We start from the raw sequence: 15,473 nt of genomic DNA on the forward strand, positions 1-15,473 counted from the left end.
CCCTCTACCCCCACCCGCTCCCTCTCTCAGCTGGGATGAACGCACACGTGGAAGTGTTGGCCTCGCGCCACACTCCTACCAAATTTAGTCATACAAAGGCGAAGTAGGAGTGAGGGAAAAGGGGTGGGGGTGGGGGGGGTGGGTGGAGGGGGCGGGCGGGGAGGGAGCCGGGGATGAAAGAGCCAGCCGCCAAAAGATCAAAGGCAGCCGCGGCTCCGCCCGCTAACCCCACCTCCGTGCTTTATAAAGATCTGCCCCGCAACCCCCCCCCCCCCCACACACACACACACACCACCCCCACCCCCCGAGTTATTCTCACGCAATCTCCCGCCGCAAACGATCCGCGGACGCGCACGACTCCTCCGTGGATCCAGTCCGCCGCTTTTATTTTTTTGTTTTTGTTTTTGTTTTTGTTTTTGTTTGCCCCCCACTCTCGCGAAAACACTTCCGATTTGGCTCGTTTGCCTGCCTGGCCAATCAGAGGCCGCGGTTGAAAAAGGCGCCAGAATAAAAAAAACAACGACAACAACAACAACAACAACAGAAGATTCAAGATTCAAGATTTTTTATTTGTCACATACATATACATACTTCCATACATATATGCAGTGAAATGTAATCAAACGAAAAAAAAAAAGTAAGAAGGAATGTAAGTAAAAAAAAAATGTAAGAAGGAACGCGTTGTAAAAAAAAACAAACAAAAAACGAACAAAACAAAAAAAAAAAAACGCCACTTCGCCCTTTCTTGTGTTCATTGGCTTATTTCGTCGCACCGCGCTGCTTCTTAATGGCGTCACGGGGCTCTTCCGTAACGCCGCAATTCCCCTCCGCGATGGTGAAGAGAAAGTGTTTCATAACCCGCACCCTTCATGCGCTCGGGGATGCCCCCCCCCCCCCACCCCCACCCCCACCCCCACCCCCACCTCCCCCCACGCCCCTCAAAGCCAAATCACCGAATACAATGATTTCGGTTTTAATTATTGAGTAATGTGGCAGGAATATGCGTGAGCGACGGAGGCTGACCAAAGTGCGACAACGCAGATTGTCACGAATATTTTAACGGGGGGAGGGGGGGGGGGGGAACAAAAAACAAAAACAACAACAACAAAAACAAAATAAAGTAAAATAAAGCCCCCTACACAGTGCACTAATAGGTTTTCATATCGGGTTAGGGTGGCTCGCGTCGGCCACTTTTATTCGTAGCCTAGAGACGCGGGGCCTGCGTTGTTCGCGGAGCGGGCGAAGACCATTTCCACGCGGAATTTGGGTTTTCAGCTGTTGGACCGTGGAGCATGGATGCGATACTTTTTATTTATTCATTTGTTTGTTTGTTTGTTTGTTTATTTATTATTATTATTTTTTTTTTTTTGAGCCACCCAAACTTAATCAGTGAGTTGTTTTCTTTTCACATCACGGCCAAGTCTGAGCGCGTCTCGTCTCTCTCTCTCTGTCTGTCTCTCTCTCTGTCTGTCTGCCTCTCTCTCTCTCTCTCTCTCTCTCTCTGGAGCGTCAATCAGAGCGGCGGCTCGCCTTTCATCTCTCCTCCAGCACGAGAGACGAAGCGAAAGGGAGAGAGAGAGAGAGAGAGAGAGAGAGAGAGAGAGAGAGAGAGAGAGAGAGAGGGAGAGAGAGAGAGAGAGAGGGAGAGAGGGAGGGAGGGGAGAGCTACATTACCAACGCGCACACACACACTCGCCAGGTTATTGGCGTCGGAGCAGCTCTCCGGTGAGGAAGTCGGTGCCGCCTTCCGATCGAGGGGCTTTTTTTTTTCTCCCCCCCCCCCCCCCCTCTCCCATTTCGATCCGTCGCGGGATGCGTCTCGCTTCCTCCGCGGACTCCCGGTCCCGTGTCACCTCCCAGGACCACCCGAACGAGGAACTATCGTGATTTTTTTTTTTCGTTGTTGTTGTTGTTGCTGTTGCTGCTGCTGCTGCGGTTGTTGTTGTTGTTGTTTTTGTCACTTCTCTGAAAACTTTTTGTCTTTTTTTTTTGTTTTTTGTTTTTATTCCGCTGGACCGACGCCGTAGTGATGATATTTTAAGCGCGTGCTGCTCTTCAAAGTGCCGCTGTCCCGGCGTGCACCGGGCGCGCACACACACACGCACACACACGCACACGCACGCACACACGCTTCTTCTTCTTCTTCGTCTTCTTTTTTTTCGTTTGGTTTTATTTATTTTGTTTTAGAATTTTCTGCAAGGTTTACAATTCGTCGTAATTCGACTCCTTGTGGAAACCACGCCAGAGGACAACAACAAACAACAAACAAAACAAAAAGAAAAAATATATATATATCCAACAACAACAACAACAACACACAACCACGTGTGTGAGTGACTGTTTTGGGGGGTATTTCAGGAGTCACGGGACAGTCAGGGGTTGTCGTCGGCGCTACCAGGTCCGACAAAATGCCGCAGTTATCCGGCGGCGGGGGAGGCGGCGGGGACCCGGAGCTCTGCGCCACGGACGAGATGATTCCCTTCAAGGACGAGGGGGACCCGCAGAAGGAGCAGATCTTCGCCGAGCTGAGCCACTCGGAGGAGGAGGGCGATCTGGCCGACATCAAGTCCTCCCTGGTGAACGAGTCGGAGAGCAGCCCCAACAGCAACGGCCACGACGTGAGTGGAGAGGACTACTTGGTGGAGGACCTGAGGGTAAGTTTTTATTTGAGATAAAATATGACAGTGTCAATCCATTGAAAGTGGAGTTCTGAATGTGAGTGGTCATACCACCATAGGTCATTTATGGCGTAGGTGGTATTTGATCTTTTTTCTTTTCTGGCTGTTATTGGAATATTAATTTCGATTATTTGCGGTGAAATACAATAAGCACATTAAATGTCTTAATACTCAAAGCCTTGTGAGTAGAATAGGAGCGATATTTGCTGCTGTTTAGAATAAACATTATCGAATAAATCTAGTGTACAGGCCTAGGTGGCTTAACACGTTTAAAACATGGTGATGCATTTATTTGAAAGGCCCAGAGTCCATTAAATACAAAGTGCACAGGCAGATAATTTATTTTTTTGACTATAATTTGCTGTTCGCATTGGATTATCCACATAATAATTATCAAACAATTTTGATTGTGTGTGTGTGTGTAAAGAATAGGAATTACAATTTTCCCATTTTAAGAATTGAATAATTACAATTTACCTAAAATCAAGGTGAATGTCTTTTCAGAGACACTGTAGAAAAATTGTTTAAATTAATTATTTCAATTTGCAATTTAATCACAATATAAATGTGAATATCTCTAGATCAGATACACTGTTTAAATAGTGATGAATTTATTTGTTTGAATGTCTTTTCAGAAACAGGTTATGAAATGAATTTTCAATTAGCAATATCAAGATACACTGAGAAAGTGTTGTAATAATTCGTTTGGTAATTGCTCATAATAATTTTGATGGAATGAGAATGAGTTGTTTTTTTAGTTTTTTTTTATTTAATTATTAATTCAGTGCCACATCCCCTGTTAAACATCTGCATCTAGAAAGCCAGAATGTCTGAATGTAGGACACACTCCCCCTAAGCGTGCACAATTTATAATATAAAATAATAAAAGCAATTTGATTTAGTAAAATCCATATTTATTTTCTGTCCTGACAGCCTCCACCTATGGAGCGCTGAAGATGTTTATGAGCCGTCACTTTCTACCTTGAGTTTGGTACTTTGTCATTAACCAATGTTAATGGAATTTGGGTGCCTCCTGACTGAGACTGTACACAAACGCTAACAAATGTCATACAGACGTAGGAGACAGCGGCTGAATGTTAATTGGGAATCCAGGGAAGTTCCCAGTCTCAGCTTGAAGCCACCCTGAGGGCTTTCAACTACAAAAGAAGGTCCTCTTACCAATTCTGATTTAAGACCAGAGTGGAAATGGATGTGCAGCATCCAGGAGATGTTTTTTTTTTGGGAGGGGGGGGGGCATTGATTTTTTTCTTCTAAAAGTGGACATGAAAATGAGTGACATTGAATATGCTAATTCACAAGCTACCTAAGGGTGTGTGTGTGTGTGTGTGTGTGTGTGTGTGTGTGTGTGTGTGTGTGTGTGTGTGTGTGTGTGTGTGTGTGTGTGTGTGTGTGTGTGTGTGTGTGTGTGTGTGTGTGTGTGTGTGTGTGTGTCAACTTGTGTGACAGGCAAAGTGATGACATTGCTCCGAGCTGTGTTTGTGGCTGACTGAGACGACAACAATGATTTAAAGTACACAGCTGTAATGTTTAACCCAAAAAATGAATAACCATATATTTTTGTTTTTCCACAGGCAGCTAGACAATCCCAAATGCAGCAAGACTCGTATCATGAAAAACACAGAGAACATCCGGACGACGGTGGGTAGAATTTGAATCTTCCTGCTTCACAAGTACTGCATTAAAAGACAACACAGACACACCAACACCAACACCATCGACTACCTTAGATTTTCGGTGTTAATTTCCAGTGCAGAGTGTGGTGTGGAGAGCCTGACACCCGCCTGTTGCCCCTGCAGAAGTGATCAGTCACACCGATGGCCCCTTTTCCTTATCACACTCCCTGTTTTAGCGGCTCAGACAGATAATCTCCCAAACCCTCGTGTAAGGACATGCCATAACCCTTATTGAGACTGCTTCCTGTTACCTACCTCAAAGCTCCGGGCGCCTGTTAAGGAATCATAAAAAAAAACAAAAAAAAACTTTGGAGATGAAAATATATATATTATAATTAAAGTTGATATTTTGTCTTTATTTTATGCCCCATACCACAGAAATGATATTAATTCAACACAACGTATTTTACTATGGATTGGCAATGATTATTATAACAACATTACATGAATGGTGATTTGACAGGATTTTTGTTGACGTTGGTGTTGTCCAATGCAACACATTGCTGTCGTTCCGGTCTCGCTGGACCCAGTTGGGCTCAGCTGCTCCCAGTTGGGCAGTGTGACCCCGCTGCCGCAGGTCATGATTGAAGCCATGAGTAGAAGTGTGCCTGTTCTTTGTTCCCCATTCAGTCCTACGAAAGACCCCACCCCCCACCCGACCCTTTCCCCAACCACATACAGGCCTGCTCCACACCAGGCTTCGAGCTCCATGTTGCCATCAGGCTACTGTATCTCGTAAACACCCCCACCCCCCCAACACATACACACACACAAGGTCGTATTAACCCGTATACAGCGAGACTGGGGATCGCCGTTGCATTGGGGCCCCCTCTCCGAATAGTTGGGGCGTGTCCTGTTTTGACACAGTCTGTATGTTCTTCTAATTGGTGCTAATTGGCACAGAGGGGCTCCATTGTTCCTCTGCATAATACGACCCTCCTCTCGCGGGTGAGAAGAAAAGGCCACAAACAAAAGGCTGCGGCGACTCGGGCCACAGGTCAAAGCGATCGACAGCGATATCATTGTGGCATCGAGAAACCGGCAGGAGAACTTTTTGTGTCGAGGGGGCCGGCTTTGCTGTGACAAATCTGAAATGAATCACTAAACGAACAATGTCCCACGCCCGTCGCAACTCCCGAAATGCGTCATTATGATCCAGGGGGAAAAAGGCCGTAGTTAATTTTATTTATGGCCCTAATAATATTGAGCACTATAGAAACGAAACAGTGACGTGACACTTTCTTTTTTTCTCGGCTCTTTGCAGGAAAGCATCAGGACATGTACGGGAAAGGCCATCCGTACTCGGGCTACCCAGGCTACATTATGATGACCAACATGAGCAACGACTCCTACATGAACAACGGCTCGTTGTCGCCGCCCATGCCCAGAACGGTCAGTAGAAACTCTCTTTATCTGCTCCATCTACTCTTCTCTATACTAAACCCTGTGTATCACTTTGCCTCTCAACCACAACCCCAAGGAAGTGTTTTGTTTTTGTTGTTTATTAAATTAGTCATTTTATTATCAACATCTACAATAAAGAAATAGGACATGAATAGTTCAAGATGTGGCGTTCTTCAAGGCTTTATTAAATGGGAATTTTATTTTTCCCTGTTGTTTAGCAACAAAGTTTCTAATCTGCCCATTTTTTAATTTTTTAATTTTTTAAATAAAGCTTAGACGCCTGTTGTTGATTTATATTCACATTAATTTCTTAATGAAAACGGCAGAAAGTGTTTGAAAAATGTGTGTTTTTGATTTGTGTATCATGATCTTTAGCAATTAGTTTTTATTACAAAAAAGGAAAAATAACAAACAAGTGAAACAAAGAAACACGTACAATTTGCCCCGGTCAATTTTTTATTTATAAATTTTTTTTTATTTTGTTGATTCGGCATATTCTCTAGGAATTGGCGGTAGAAAGTCATCAAATGTATTTTTTAATTTTTGATTTTTTTAAAGACATTTTCTTCAAAAGTTAAAATCATTATGCTGGTTTTATTTGTGTTTCATCATTACCCAGTCCCAGTTTTAATCTGCCAACTGACAACCAAATTTTGACTTTTGGCAACAGGAAACCTGATTTGATATCATCCATATATATCGTTTGTTCTTGTTGTTTATTGTATTATTTGTTATATCTAAAAGTTCTGCATGTCAACATGCTCGGAGCAAGCCTCCGAAATACAGTAGTACCGCATCCCTGTGCCCTAAAAGCAGCAGAGGACGGTACCAGGCCATCCAGGGTTGCTTTGCGTTGTTGGACTGATGTCCTTGTGACGGTATTAATTTTGGGCGGACTGCAGGTCCCTCACTGGCGGCTTCCTGTGTCTGTTCTGTTTGCAAATTTCCCCCAGCAAGACACACACAAAACGCAGGGTACGCTCGCAGCTGTCCACCCTAATCCTATTGTGTGTGTGTGTGTGTGTGTGTGTGTGTGTGTGTGTGTGTGTGTGTGTGTGTGTGTGTGTGTGTGTGTGTGTGTGTGTGTGTGTGTGTGTGTGTGTGTGTGTGTCACATGGAAGACAGCAGCTTCAGATTGGCTATGGTTCAATGGCTTTAAACGACTGTCCACAAACCTGTGTGTTGTCGGCGTGTGGATGTTCACTCACACTCATTTTGTTGAATAATCAAGAACTGGGCCCGTGTGTGTGTGTGTTGCCGCCGCCGTTCTTCAGGTTGGTTTCATGCGAATAAACCTGTCAAAGTTTTGGGTTTGAGTCTTATGAGAATGAGCGCTTCGGAAACAGATGCCTGATTGTTGGGTGCACAGGCCACATGCTGTGTGCAAAGGATCTTCTTGTACACGCAACTCTATCCCTGAATGATGTTAAAATTGCATTGGTTCCTCTTTGCTGTTCTAGGGGATGAAATGTGACTTTGTGAGGTGGGGAAAAAAACAACTTTGACTGATGGCCCTGTGAGTCACACCCCCCCCGCCACCCTTAACAAATTAATATAATGCTTTATGAAATGTGGGCTCAGATGCTTGTCATACAAATTTTTTTTTATGGCCACTTTCTTTGTGTTTTTATTTTATTTTTTATATAGTCTATCGTATGCAATTTTAAAGCTTTTTAAAGTTAAAGATCTATATGGAAGCAGGGAACTTGAATGAATTAGAGCAGGCAGTTCACTGGCTGCCAGAGCCTCTTAGGGACGCACTTTAATTTCATCCACTATGGCACCCCCCCCTCCTGTTTTCAATAAAACGGTAGTCATTTTTTATACGTCTCTCTCACTGATCTAATAAAAAGAGCTCAGTGAATACGAGTCTCCCCAGCTTTCCTCACTGGATGTCATCCTGCCACCTCCATCGCCGGCCATCGGTGGGGCTCGGTTTTCAAACCAGATCAAAGGCACGTCCTCTTTTATTCGGCTCCATCCCCACCCACTGTTTGCGGAGTCCAAGCAGTTTAGATTGATTCCTATTGACCATGGCGTTTCTGTACATGGTGCTCAGCCATGACTGAGCCGTAAATTGTCAATATGTTTTTTTGCCAGGATTGAAAAGTTACTACGGACAAAGGCCGTTTGTGTAAAGGTCAACAGTTCAATGGCTATTTAACACCGGTACTGCGTACTGGAAATAACCACAGGTGTGTCATGGTTTCAGTGTGCGGACTCTTTTCAGTTCTTGTTTGGAGATAAAAGCATCTGCACGGTTTGGGTTAGGTCTATAGGGTGTCTGGTTAGTTTTCATTTACTTACAATGGTACTGTTTAGTAATTGGGAGCAGTTGAGACTTAACATTATTCCGTCTTTGGCTGGTGTGGTTTCTTCTTTTAAAAAGAACCACATGAAAGGAATCACGCTCGCCTGCTATTGCCTAAGAAGCCAATTGGCTTTTAAAGGGCTTATGGTATTTGTTCAGTTTGGACAAACCTTTTTTTTAATGATTATTGTCCTTTTCACCTGCTTGATTTAGGTCTGTGTGTCGTTGCTGTAGGGAACTGTAAAAACAGCACTTCCGTACCATTACTTTAATGGCCTTAAATTGCTCGTGTGTCTTGCTGTCAATGCCTGAGCGTTGGTGTATAAGGCGCCGCTGGAACATTGGTTTTGATTGAATATTGCATTCACAGTGATTGTCAGAATCATATGAATGGCTCCCTTTTAGTATTAAAATTCGATCTTTAAAACAAACCTACTAGTTTTGATGTAACGATGGGGGGGGAGTGGCTTTTCTTGAATCATGCAAAATAGACATTCATTCACTCATTCTCCCTAACCGCCAAGCGGAGTTCAACACACATGGTGACACACACTTATTTTAACACGATGGTAACATAAAATTAATTCTCAAATCCAAGGGGCTAATTGTATATCTCAGGGTCTGGAGCAACAGCATATGAGCGGCGAGATGGATGGCAGTGCTGTTGTGGTTCGGGGCAGCTCGGAGCAGTCCTTCTCCCCGTGGACCCTTGGCTGCAGATCCCCGAACAAGGAGGCTGCAGTGCAGCGCTTTCCTTTGAAGTAGTGAGAACGTGACGGATCTGCTAGCCAGCGTCTCACAGCGTGGAATCACTAACCCAGGCTTACCTAACGGGATTTGCTGAGACCGCTCCCGTGTCCCCCAGTGCCATGTGTGTCCTCAGCCAATGCCCCCAGCCCTAGCGTGGAAGATCCTTATTAAAGAGAACACTACATTTCCCAGCAGCCTTCCATGTCCACACACCATCTTCCAGATGGCAACTTATTGCACATTGTGCAGATATATTGATCTCTGGCTCTATAGTGGACATGCTGAGTTTCAGTAGAACCATCTAACAAAAGATGTTTTAGGAAGGGAGTAGCAGATGATCGCTCCTCATTTGTTGTTGATGATGATGATGATGATGATGATGGGGAGGAGGCTCCCGCTGCCTCCTGGGGTGACATTTGATGGTGAACCCATGACTGTTCAGCTGTGACTCGCAGAAAATCCGCAACAAAGCCTGGTCAAGATTGGTCGGATTGACGAGGGCTCGGCTCAAATGGGTTAAACGCACACCTGAGGTCAACAGGTCAGGACTCAGGGACTGATTAGCAGTTGGTCTGTAAGCCCCCGAGCCAAAATTGTGCCCCGCTGTGGTATGATTGTGATAAAATGTTTGTTTTTCCATTTGGGGGGGATTGTTTTTCAGAAGACTGCAAGGGCATTTGGAGAAATGCAACAATGTGCTTAGCATTTCGTTTTGTCACACTTAAAGAACCACACAGTGGAATCCAATACAACATGCAATGCATCCAGTGTAAGTTTCATACAACTCCGACAAAAATGACCCATTTTATTCATTAAAAGCATATCTCCACTCGCTGGTTTTTGGTATAGCAGCAATGAGTGAAAATAATGGAATGAATACTGAATAAATGTCACCAATGAAAAGCAATGTAATCTGTGCATTTGACGTTGTTTCATTATGATTACTGTATTTAAATATGGCACAAATTCCTTTCCATATGCAAAATTAGCTTGAAATGGCAAGAGTCATATTTTGCCGAGAGCTGATGAATGATTTAAAGTGGAACTGCAGTTGCAATCACTTATTTTGAGTCATATTCACAACACTTAAAAGCTGCCAATATAAAATAATAATCATTACTTCAAACTGACGGATCAGCAAAGGGGTCAGGAGGCTGTTCCAGAGCTCTCTGAGGCGCATTCAAACAGAAGTTTGATTGGAGAAATTCCTTGTGTGGTGGCTAATCGATTGTGGTGGATTTGGATTGGGTTCCTAAACCAGAACTGATTCTCAATGCAGATCTGGCTCTTGCATTATTTATGGCATCTCTTGTGCAGGTGTGTGTGTGTGTGTGTGTGTGTGTGTGTGTGTGTGTGTGTGTGTGTGTGTGTGTGTGTGTGTGTGTGTGTGTGTGTGTGTGTGTGTGTGTGTGTGTGTGTGTGTGTCCTCACAAAGGCTCAACACTCTCCTCTTGGGCTGTGTTTGAAGTGCCACTTTATAAACAATACTGTTTACCCCATGTTCTCCTCTGGTTCTTTACTGTTTGATGCCAGTTGACACATTTACTCCATATGTTCCCTTCTAACGACTTCATGTGGTTGCAATTGCGTTATCAGTGTATTTGAACTGGTTAACTTGGAGCTCACCGGAATGACTCACTCCCATGTGAGACCCATGTGTTGCGTAACAATAAAACCAAAAACAACACGATGAATTAGGTATTTGGATTATATTGGCAAGATTGATTTTCTCAATATTGTTTGTCAGTGTTCAGTTGAGAGGATATTTTTTGAGATTTGGTTGGTTGAACTTTGTGTTTTAGCATAAAGGGAATACAGGGAAACGCCTATTTTAATGCAGTGCCACTAATACTGCAATTTGAAATCATGACTTTCCTTTGTGAATATCAGCTATGTTGAGTCAAAGACTTTATTTTGCGAGCCCAAATCGACCGTTTCAGCTGTTAGAAACAGAAGCTTGACCAACACCAGAACAGTGAAATTCTAATTTAATACCATAACTCTGTGTGGCTCGTGGCCAATCCTTTCCGTCTTATTTCAGACAGGGAAGAAAAAAAAAACACTGGCTTGCTCCTTTTATCTTCAATATGCATTCATTCCTTCAATTTAAAAATTGTAGTCTTAGACAGTGTCGAGTCCTTCAAAACGTGGACTGGAATCCGTATTTTAAGTGCTGCAGCTCTGCCTGCAAGTTGGCTATAGACTTGCGTTGTATTAAAAGTACATGTGACCAAATCAATTGAATGAGTTTTTGATGAGCACTGCATGTTTGGAACATGGTTGGTGTATATTCTTATCATTTTTGGGCTATATTCATAGTTTTTGTTCTCTTATTCGCTCAAAACAAAATGCACTTCGATTTCCACAATCTACTTCCACCCACTTTCACAACCCACTCCTTCCGCAACTCACTGAACCCAGCATCCCTGATCTGACCCAGTACTCAGTACTTTGCCGCTATAGCCCGCTCTACAAAATGCAGCTTACAGGTCTCAACACCCGCTGAAGGAGCCTCACTCCTCACCTTCAGCCTGACGCTGATCGCCGGGGGTCAGCAGACGACCGAGCCAGGAGGGAGTGTTGTGTCTGGGTGGGATCTTCCTGCAGCAGTGGACCCACAGCAGCTGGAATGAGGGAATATGAACTTTTAGTTTGTTATTTTCTTTAATTGCACAGTTGGTGTCACTCCATCTTGCTGCCTCACCAATGTGTGCATTGATGGTGACCGGGAGTCAAAGTCATGGACCGTTTCTCAGCATGACTCCTTGCTAAAAGTCTGTCAGAACTTCCCTGAACATAAACTCTACTTCTACTGACTCTACTACAGAAAACAAGATGTATTCCATTGCCAGTTTGGATCGGAGTAGCAAAGCATCATTGTTTATCAAAAGCATTGCTTGTTCCTGAATTGGACACGGCGATATGCTCCCTCGGAAAATAAGCGTTACTTTTCCTGGTCATAACTAAATTCTTGCCTGTGGTCCCTAAAAGCTGAACACCGCACCTAACTGTTCATTGATGGGGGTCAGAGGAAACACACCAAAAAAAAATCCATGTACCATCGACGCCAATTGCGCAAACTTTGTCGCTATCTATGGAGCCGAGGTGTTATTAGCCAGTAAACTGCAATGAGGCAATTAACAGTGCCACATGGGTGCAAATCCTGCTGGCTGTGTCCAGACTTCAGAGAGGCTAAAAACAGCCCTCACGTTGTCTAACATGATCAATAGCAGCTCTGTTGTGTGAGGCTGGTCAGTCACTGTCTCCCTCCTTTACTCCCTCCCTTCATCTCTTGCTTTTTCATATTTTTCAGAAGCTCATTATTTCGTTCTGCTGTGGGTGTGCAAGTTAAAGAAGCTTGCATGCAATGTGTATCTGACAGCGCTGAAATATTAATAGCCCCCGATGTAGGAGGTTGGTGTAGGGCCTGCGTAGCTACGGTACAAGGCGTGTCTTCTCGCCACTGGGCTTTATGAGCCAAGTCGTTAAATAAAAAGATGCATATAGCCAGCGCTATTTGTCGGTGATTTCTTTTTTCCTTATGGCAGTGAACATCAAACTGCGAAAAATCTTCCTCAGACAGTGTCCAATATATACAATGAACTGGAGACCTGAGCAAACACAGCGGTTTTTCTGTTCAGCAGAGAAGGAGGGGTTTGCTATCGAGTCATTTTGTGTGGTCTCGGCCATAAAAAAAAAAAAAAAAAAAGAAACACCCTGTTCTTTGACTGTGAAAAAAGCTGTCTTTAATTTTTGGGGAACCCATAAAAGTTTGTCGCTCCTTTCATATCGGCCGCCGAATTGAAAACAAATGCTGCATTCTCCCCTCCTCTCCTTTGAACTATCCAATTATGGAGTTGTGAAAATAAAAATCAGCCTGTAGATCTCGCTCACGCTCTCTCTCTCTCTCTCTCTCTCTCTCTCTCTCTCTCTCTCTCTCTCTCTCTCTCTCTCTCTCACCCCCCCCCCCCTTGTTTTTGAAGAAACCGAGGGGGGGGGGATCACTGATGTCAAAGTCAAAACCAAGAGCATTAAGGAAACTGGTGAAATGCAATACAGCTGCAATCCGACATGACGCTAGAAAATAGGGCTGAGGAGCAGAAAGCCTCTCCCGTATTCCCAGGGCGCGCAACTGCTCCCGGCCTAGGCTTTGATCTCTTCAAAGCCTCCTGCCTCCTACTAGATGGAGAGTCTTGGCTGCCGCTCGCGAACGCTGGAGAGGGGGAGTGGTGGGTTGGGGCTTGGAGAGAGAGGGAGAGGGGGAGAGAGAGAGAGAGAGGGAAAGAGAGAGAGTCCCCCCCTTCCACGGCTGAAATCAATCACGGGGCAGCGGCAATTATGTGTAATCCAACACCGCCCAGATTAGCGACTCCTGTTACCTGAGCGTCCGGGGCTCCTGTAATCTTTGGAGATACACTGGACGCACCCGCCACCAAAGAGGTATATCAGCCAGGTAGAAGCAAGGGCACCGGGGAGGAAACGGGGAATGCAGGGCTGAGAGAGAGAGAGAGAGAGAGAGAGAGAGGTGCTGAAAAGCAGGCTGCCCTGCTTCCGTCCAGCGGAGCAGAAAATCCAAGTAGACTGGAGTGATTACACTTGCAGATGTAGTGTATTTATGACGATTGGCACGGGCAGAGCAAAAAAAAAAAAAAAAGACTCCTGGTTTTTATGGAGCATGTGAGTCTGGTGCTCACGAGCCAGGCCGCCTTTGTGTTGCAGCGTGTGCAAGATGTCACCTCCGTCGTACCCCCCCACCCCCACCCCCACCGCTGCCGCCATCAAGCGTTCCATATCTCTATCCCTCACGCCCTCCGCAGCCGGCTCCGAAATGCTAGCTTGGCCAAGGCTCCTGCCCCAGGCGCCCAATTTGCCATGGCTGGAGAAAAACTCAGTGGCCCCAAGTCACTGAGGGAAAGCAAGCGCCTCTCTTCCCCGGCAGTGTGAGTCGGCCTGATCATGTAAATTTGCGGTGTCTAACATATTGCAATTATCACTCTTCCGCTGTTGTCTGTGTTTAATCCCAATTCTGTTTGCTAGCTGAAAGCGGCTGAAAAGTGGGAATTTGGTTTCAGCACAAAACGTGGAACGGCTAACCCCATGCCACCAGGTTTCAAATATATTAATTAATTTATTTATTATGATTATTATTATTATTAGTAGTATTTATAGAAATATATATCTTTCTTTTTAGATTAAAGGAGTCTCAGTCTTTAGCGCGAACAGATGTCAAATTGCTGAATCTGGTTATTGGAACATATGACTGCATTTAATTGGAAATATTTCTGTTCCTTTGATTTCCCCCAACCCCCGTCTGTGCTCTGTCTTTAGCGCTGATGTCACAGGGAAGTGAAAAGGGCTTTGTTTATCCTCAGTAGTCACTTGATGTTGGATGATGAAATCCACACAGATATCTAGCAAGAACGTGTTTGTTCGTCTGATGGTCTCGCCTCGCTCGTGCTCCCGGCCTCCTTTGATCATCCGGCTACTTCTGTAATGATGGACGGCAGTTATTTCTCTCTCTGAGATGTACACAATAAGGCAATACAGCGTACCGCCCATGTAAGAAAAAAACCCCCCACAATAAAACAAGAAATAGAATTTGTTGATAACCCCAATGATTCAGCGGTTGTTGTGGGTTAGACTGACATTAAAGGCACCAGTGGCTTTAAAAAATTAAAAGGTCACCTGGAATGGATGTATGTGGCATCCGCAGGGGCCACCGCCCGTCTCAGCGGTAGCACTTCACATCCGCCGAGGGCCGTGACCCGCAGCACGGGGGGGGCCCAGGTGAAAGCTTTTCATGTCCTCCGATGGAAATACATCACAGATGCATTCTTTACTTTGAGCTGCCCGTCATCAAACAATGCATCAAAATATCAAATCAATCCATCCGCCTCCCTCCACCGCCCCCCCCCGCCTCGACCTCGTACTCCTATCTTTTTGAGATGAAAGGTAGTGCAATACGAGTACCCAGGCCTGGACTCCCCCGCGCGCACGCACACACGCACGCACGCCTTCCCCTGGATGGCATTCACCCCCATCAAGCACTGAGTCGAGGACAGTGGCGAGGGGGGGGGGGGGAGAGCAGGTTAGAGAGGACCTCCATCACCCTCACCCCTTCCGCCCACCTCTGCCATCTTGCTTTGATAGTCTTTTGTCTTAACTATTAACGTAATTGTAACTCTGAAGATGATCTGATTTGGTCTTTTGACCATTTAAAAAGACTCCTTCCACACTGTAATGTGTTTTTACAATGGGCATTGATTTGTGAGGTGATACTCAAAAAAAGACATTTAACAACGCACATTTTAAACATCTCATGCAGTGCAAAAATCACCCACTGATTGCTTAAAGGCAATATTTTTCTTAAATGTGATCTGACTGAAATATGACTGAATTCAATTGTATTATTGCAATGGTGTATGTAGCATGTTGCGCTTTTCTCTAGAACAGACAGACGCTTCTCAAGTATAGCATCAGGTGCATTGGAGCATCCTATGCTGTTTACGTGGTCATATAGTCGGGAGCTTAAGTAGCACTTTTGCGTTTCAAAAATTTACCCCAAAATTACGGTTTCACGGTATAATCTGATGCACTCCTTGGCCATGTCTTACACGGTCATTGATTTGTTTGCAT

General features: G+C 44.7%; 1 protein-coding gene across 1 annotated transcript in view; it reads left to right on the forward strand.

The window, feature by feature from the left end:
* Positions 1-2,408: 2,408 nt before the first annotated feature.
* lef1 (lymphoid enhancer-binding factor 1) overlaps positions 2,409-15,473 on the forward strand; it is a gene marked incomplete at both ends in the record, with an annotated part of 43,246 nt that continues 30,181 nt past the window's right edge. Inside the window, 3 exons of the mRNA XM_079998845.1 lie at positions 2,409-2,618; positions 4,271-4,337; positions 5,637-5,764. Of these exons, the coding sequence (XP_079854971.1) occupies positions 2,409-2,618; positions 4,271-4,337; positions 5,637-5,764 (405 nt within the window). The remainder of the gene's footprint in view (positions 2,619-4,270; positions 4,338-5,636; positions 5,765-15,473) is intronic.

Source organism: Zeus faber, assembly GCF_960531495.2.
Source record: "Zeus faber genome assembly, chromosome: 4".
Classification (NCBI taxonomy): Eukaryota; Metazoa; Chordata; class Actinopteri; order Zeiformes; family Zeidae; genus Zeus; species Zeus faber.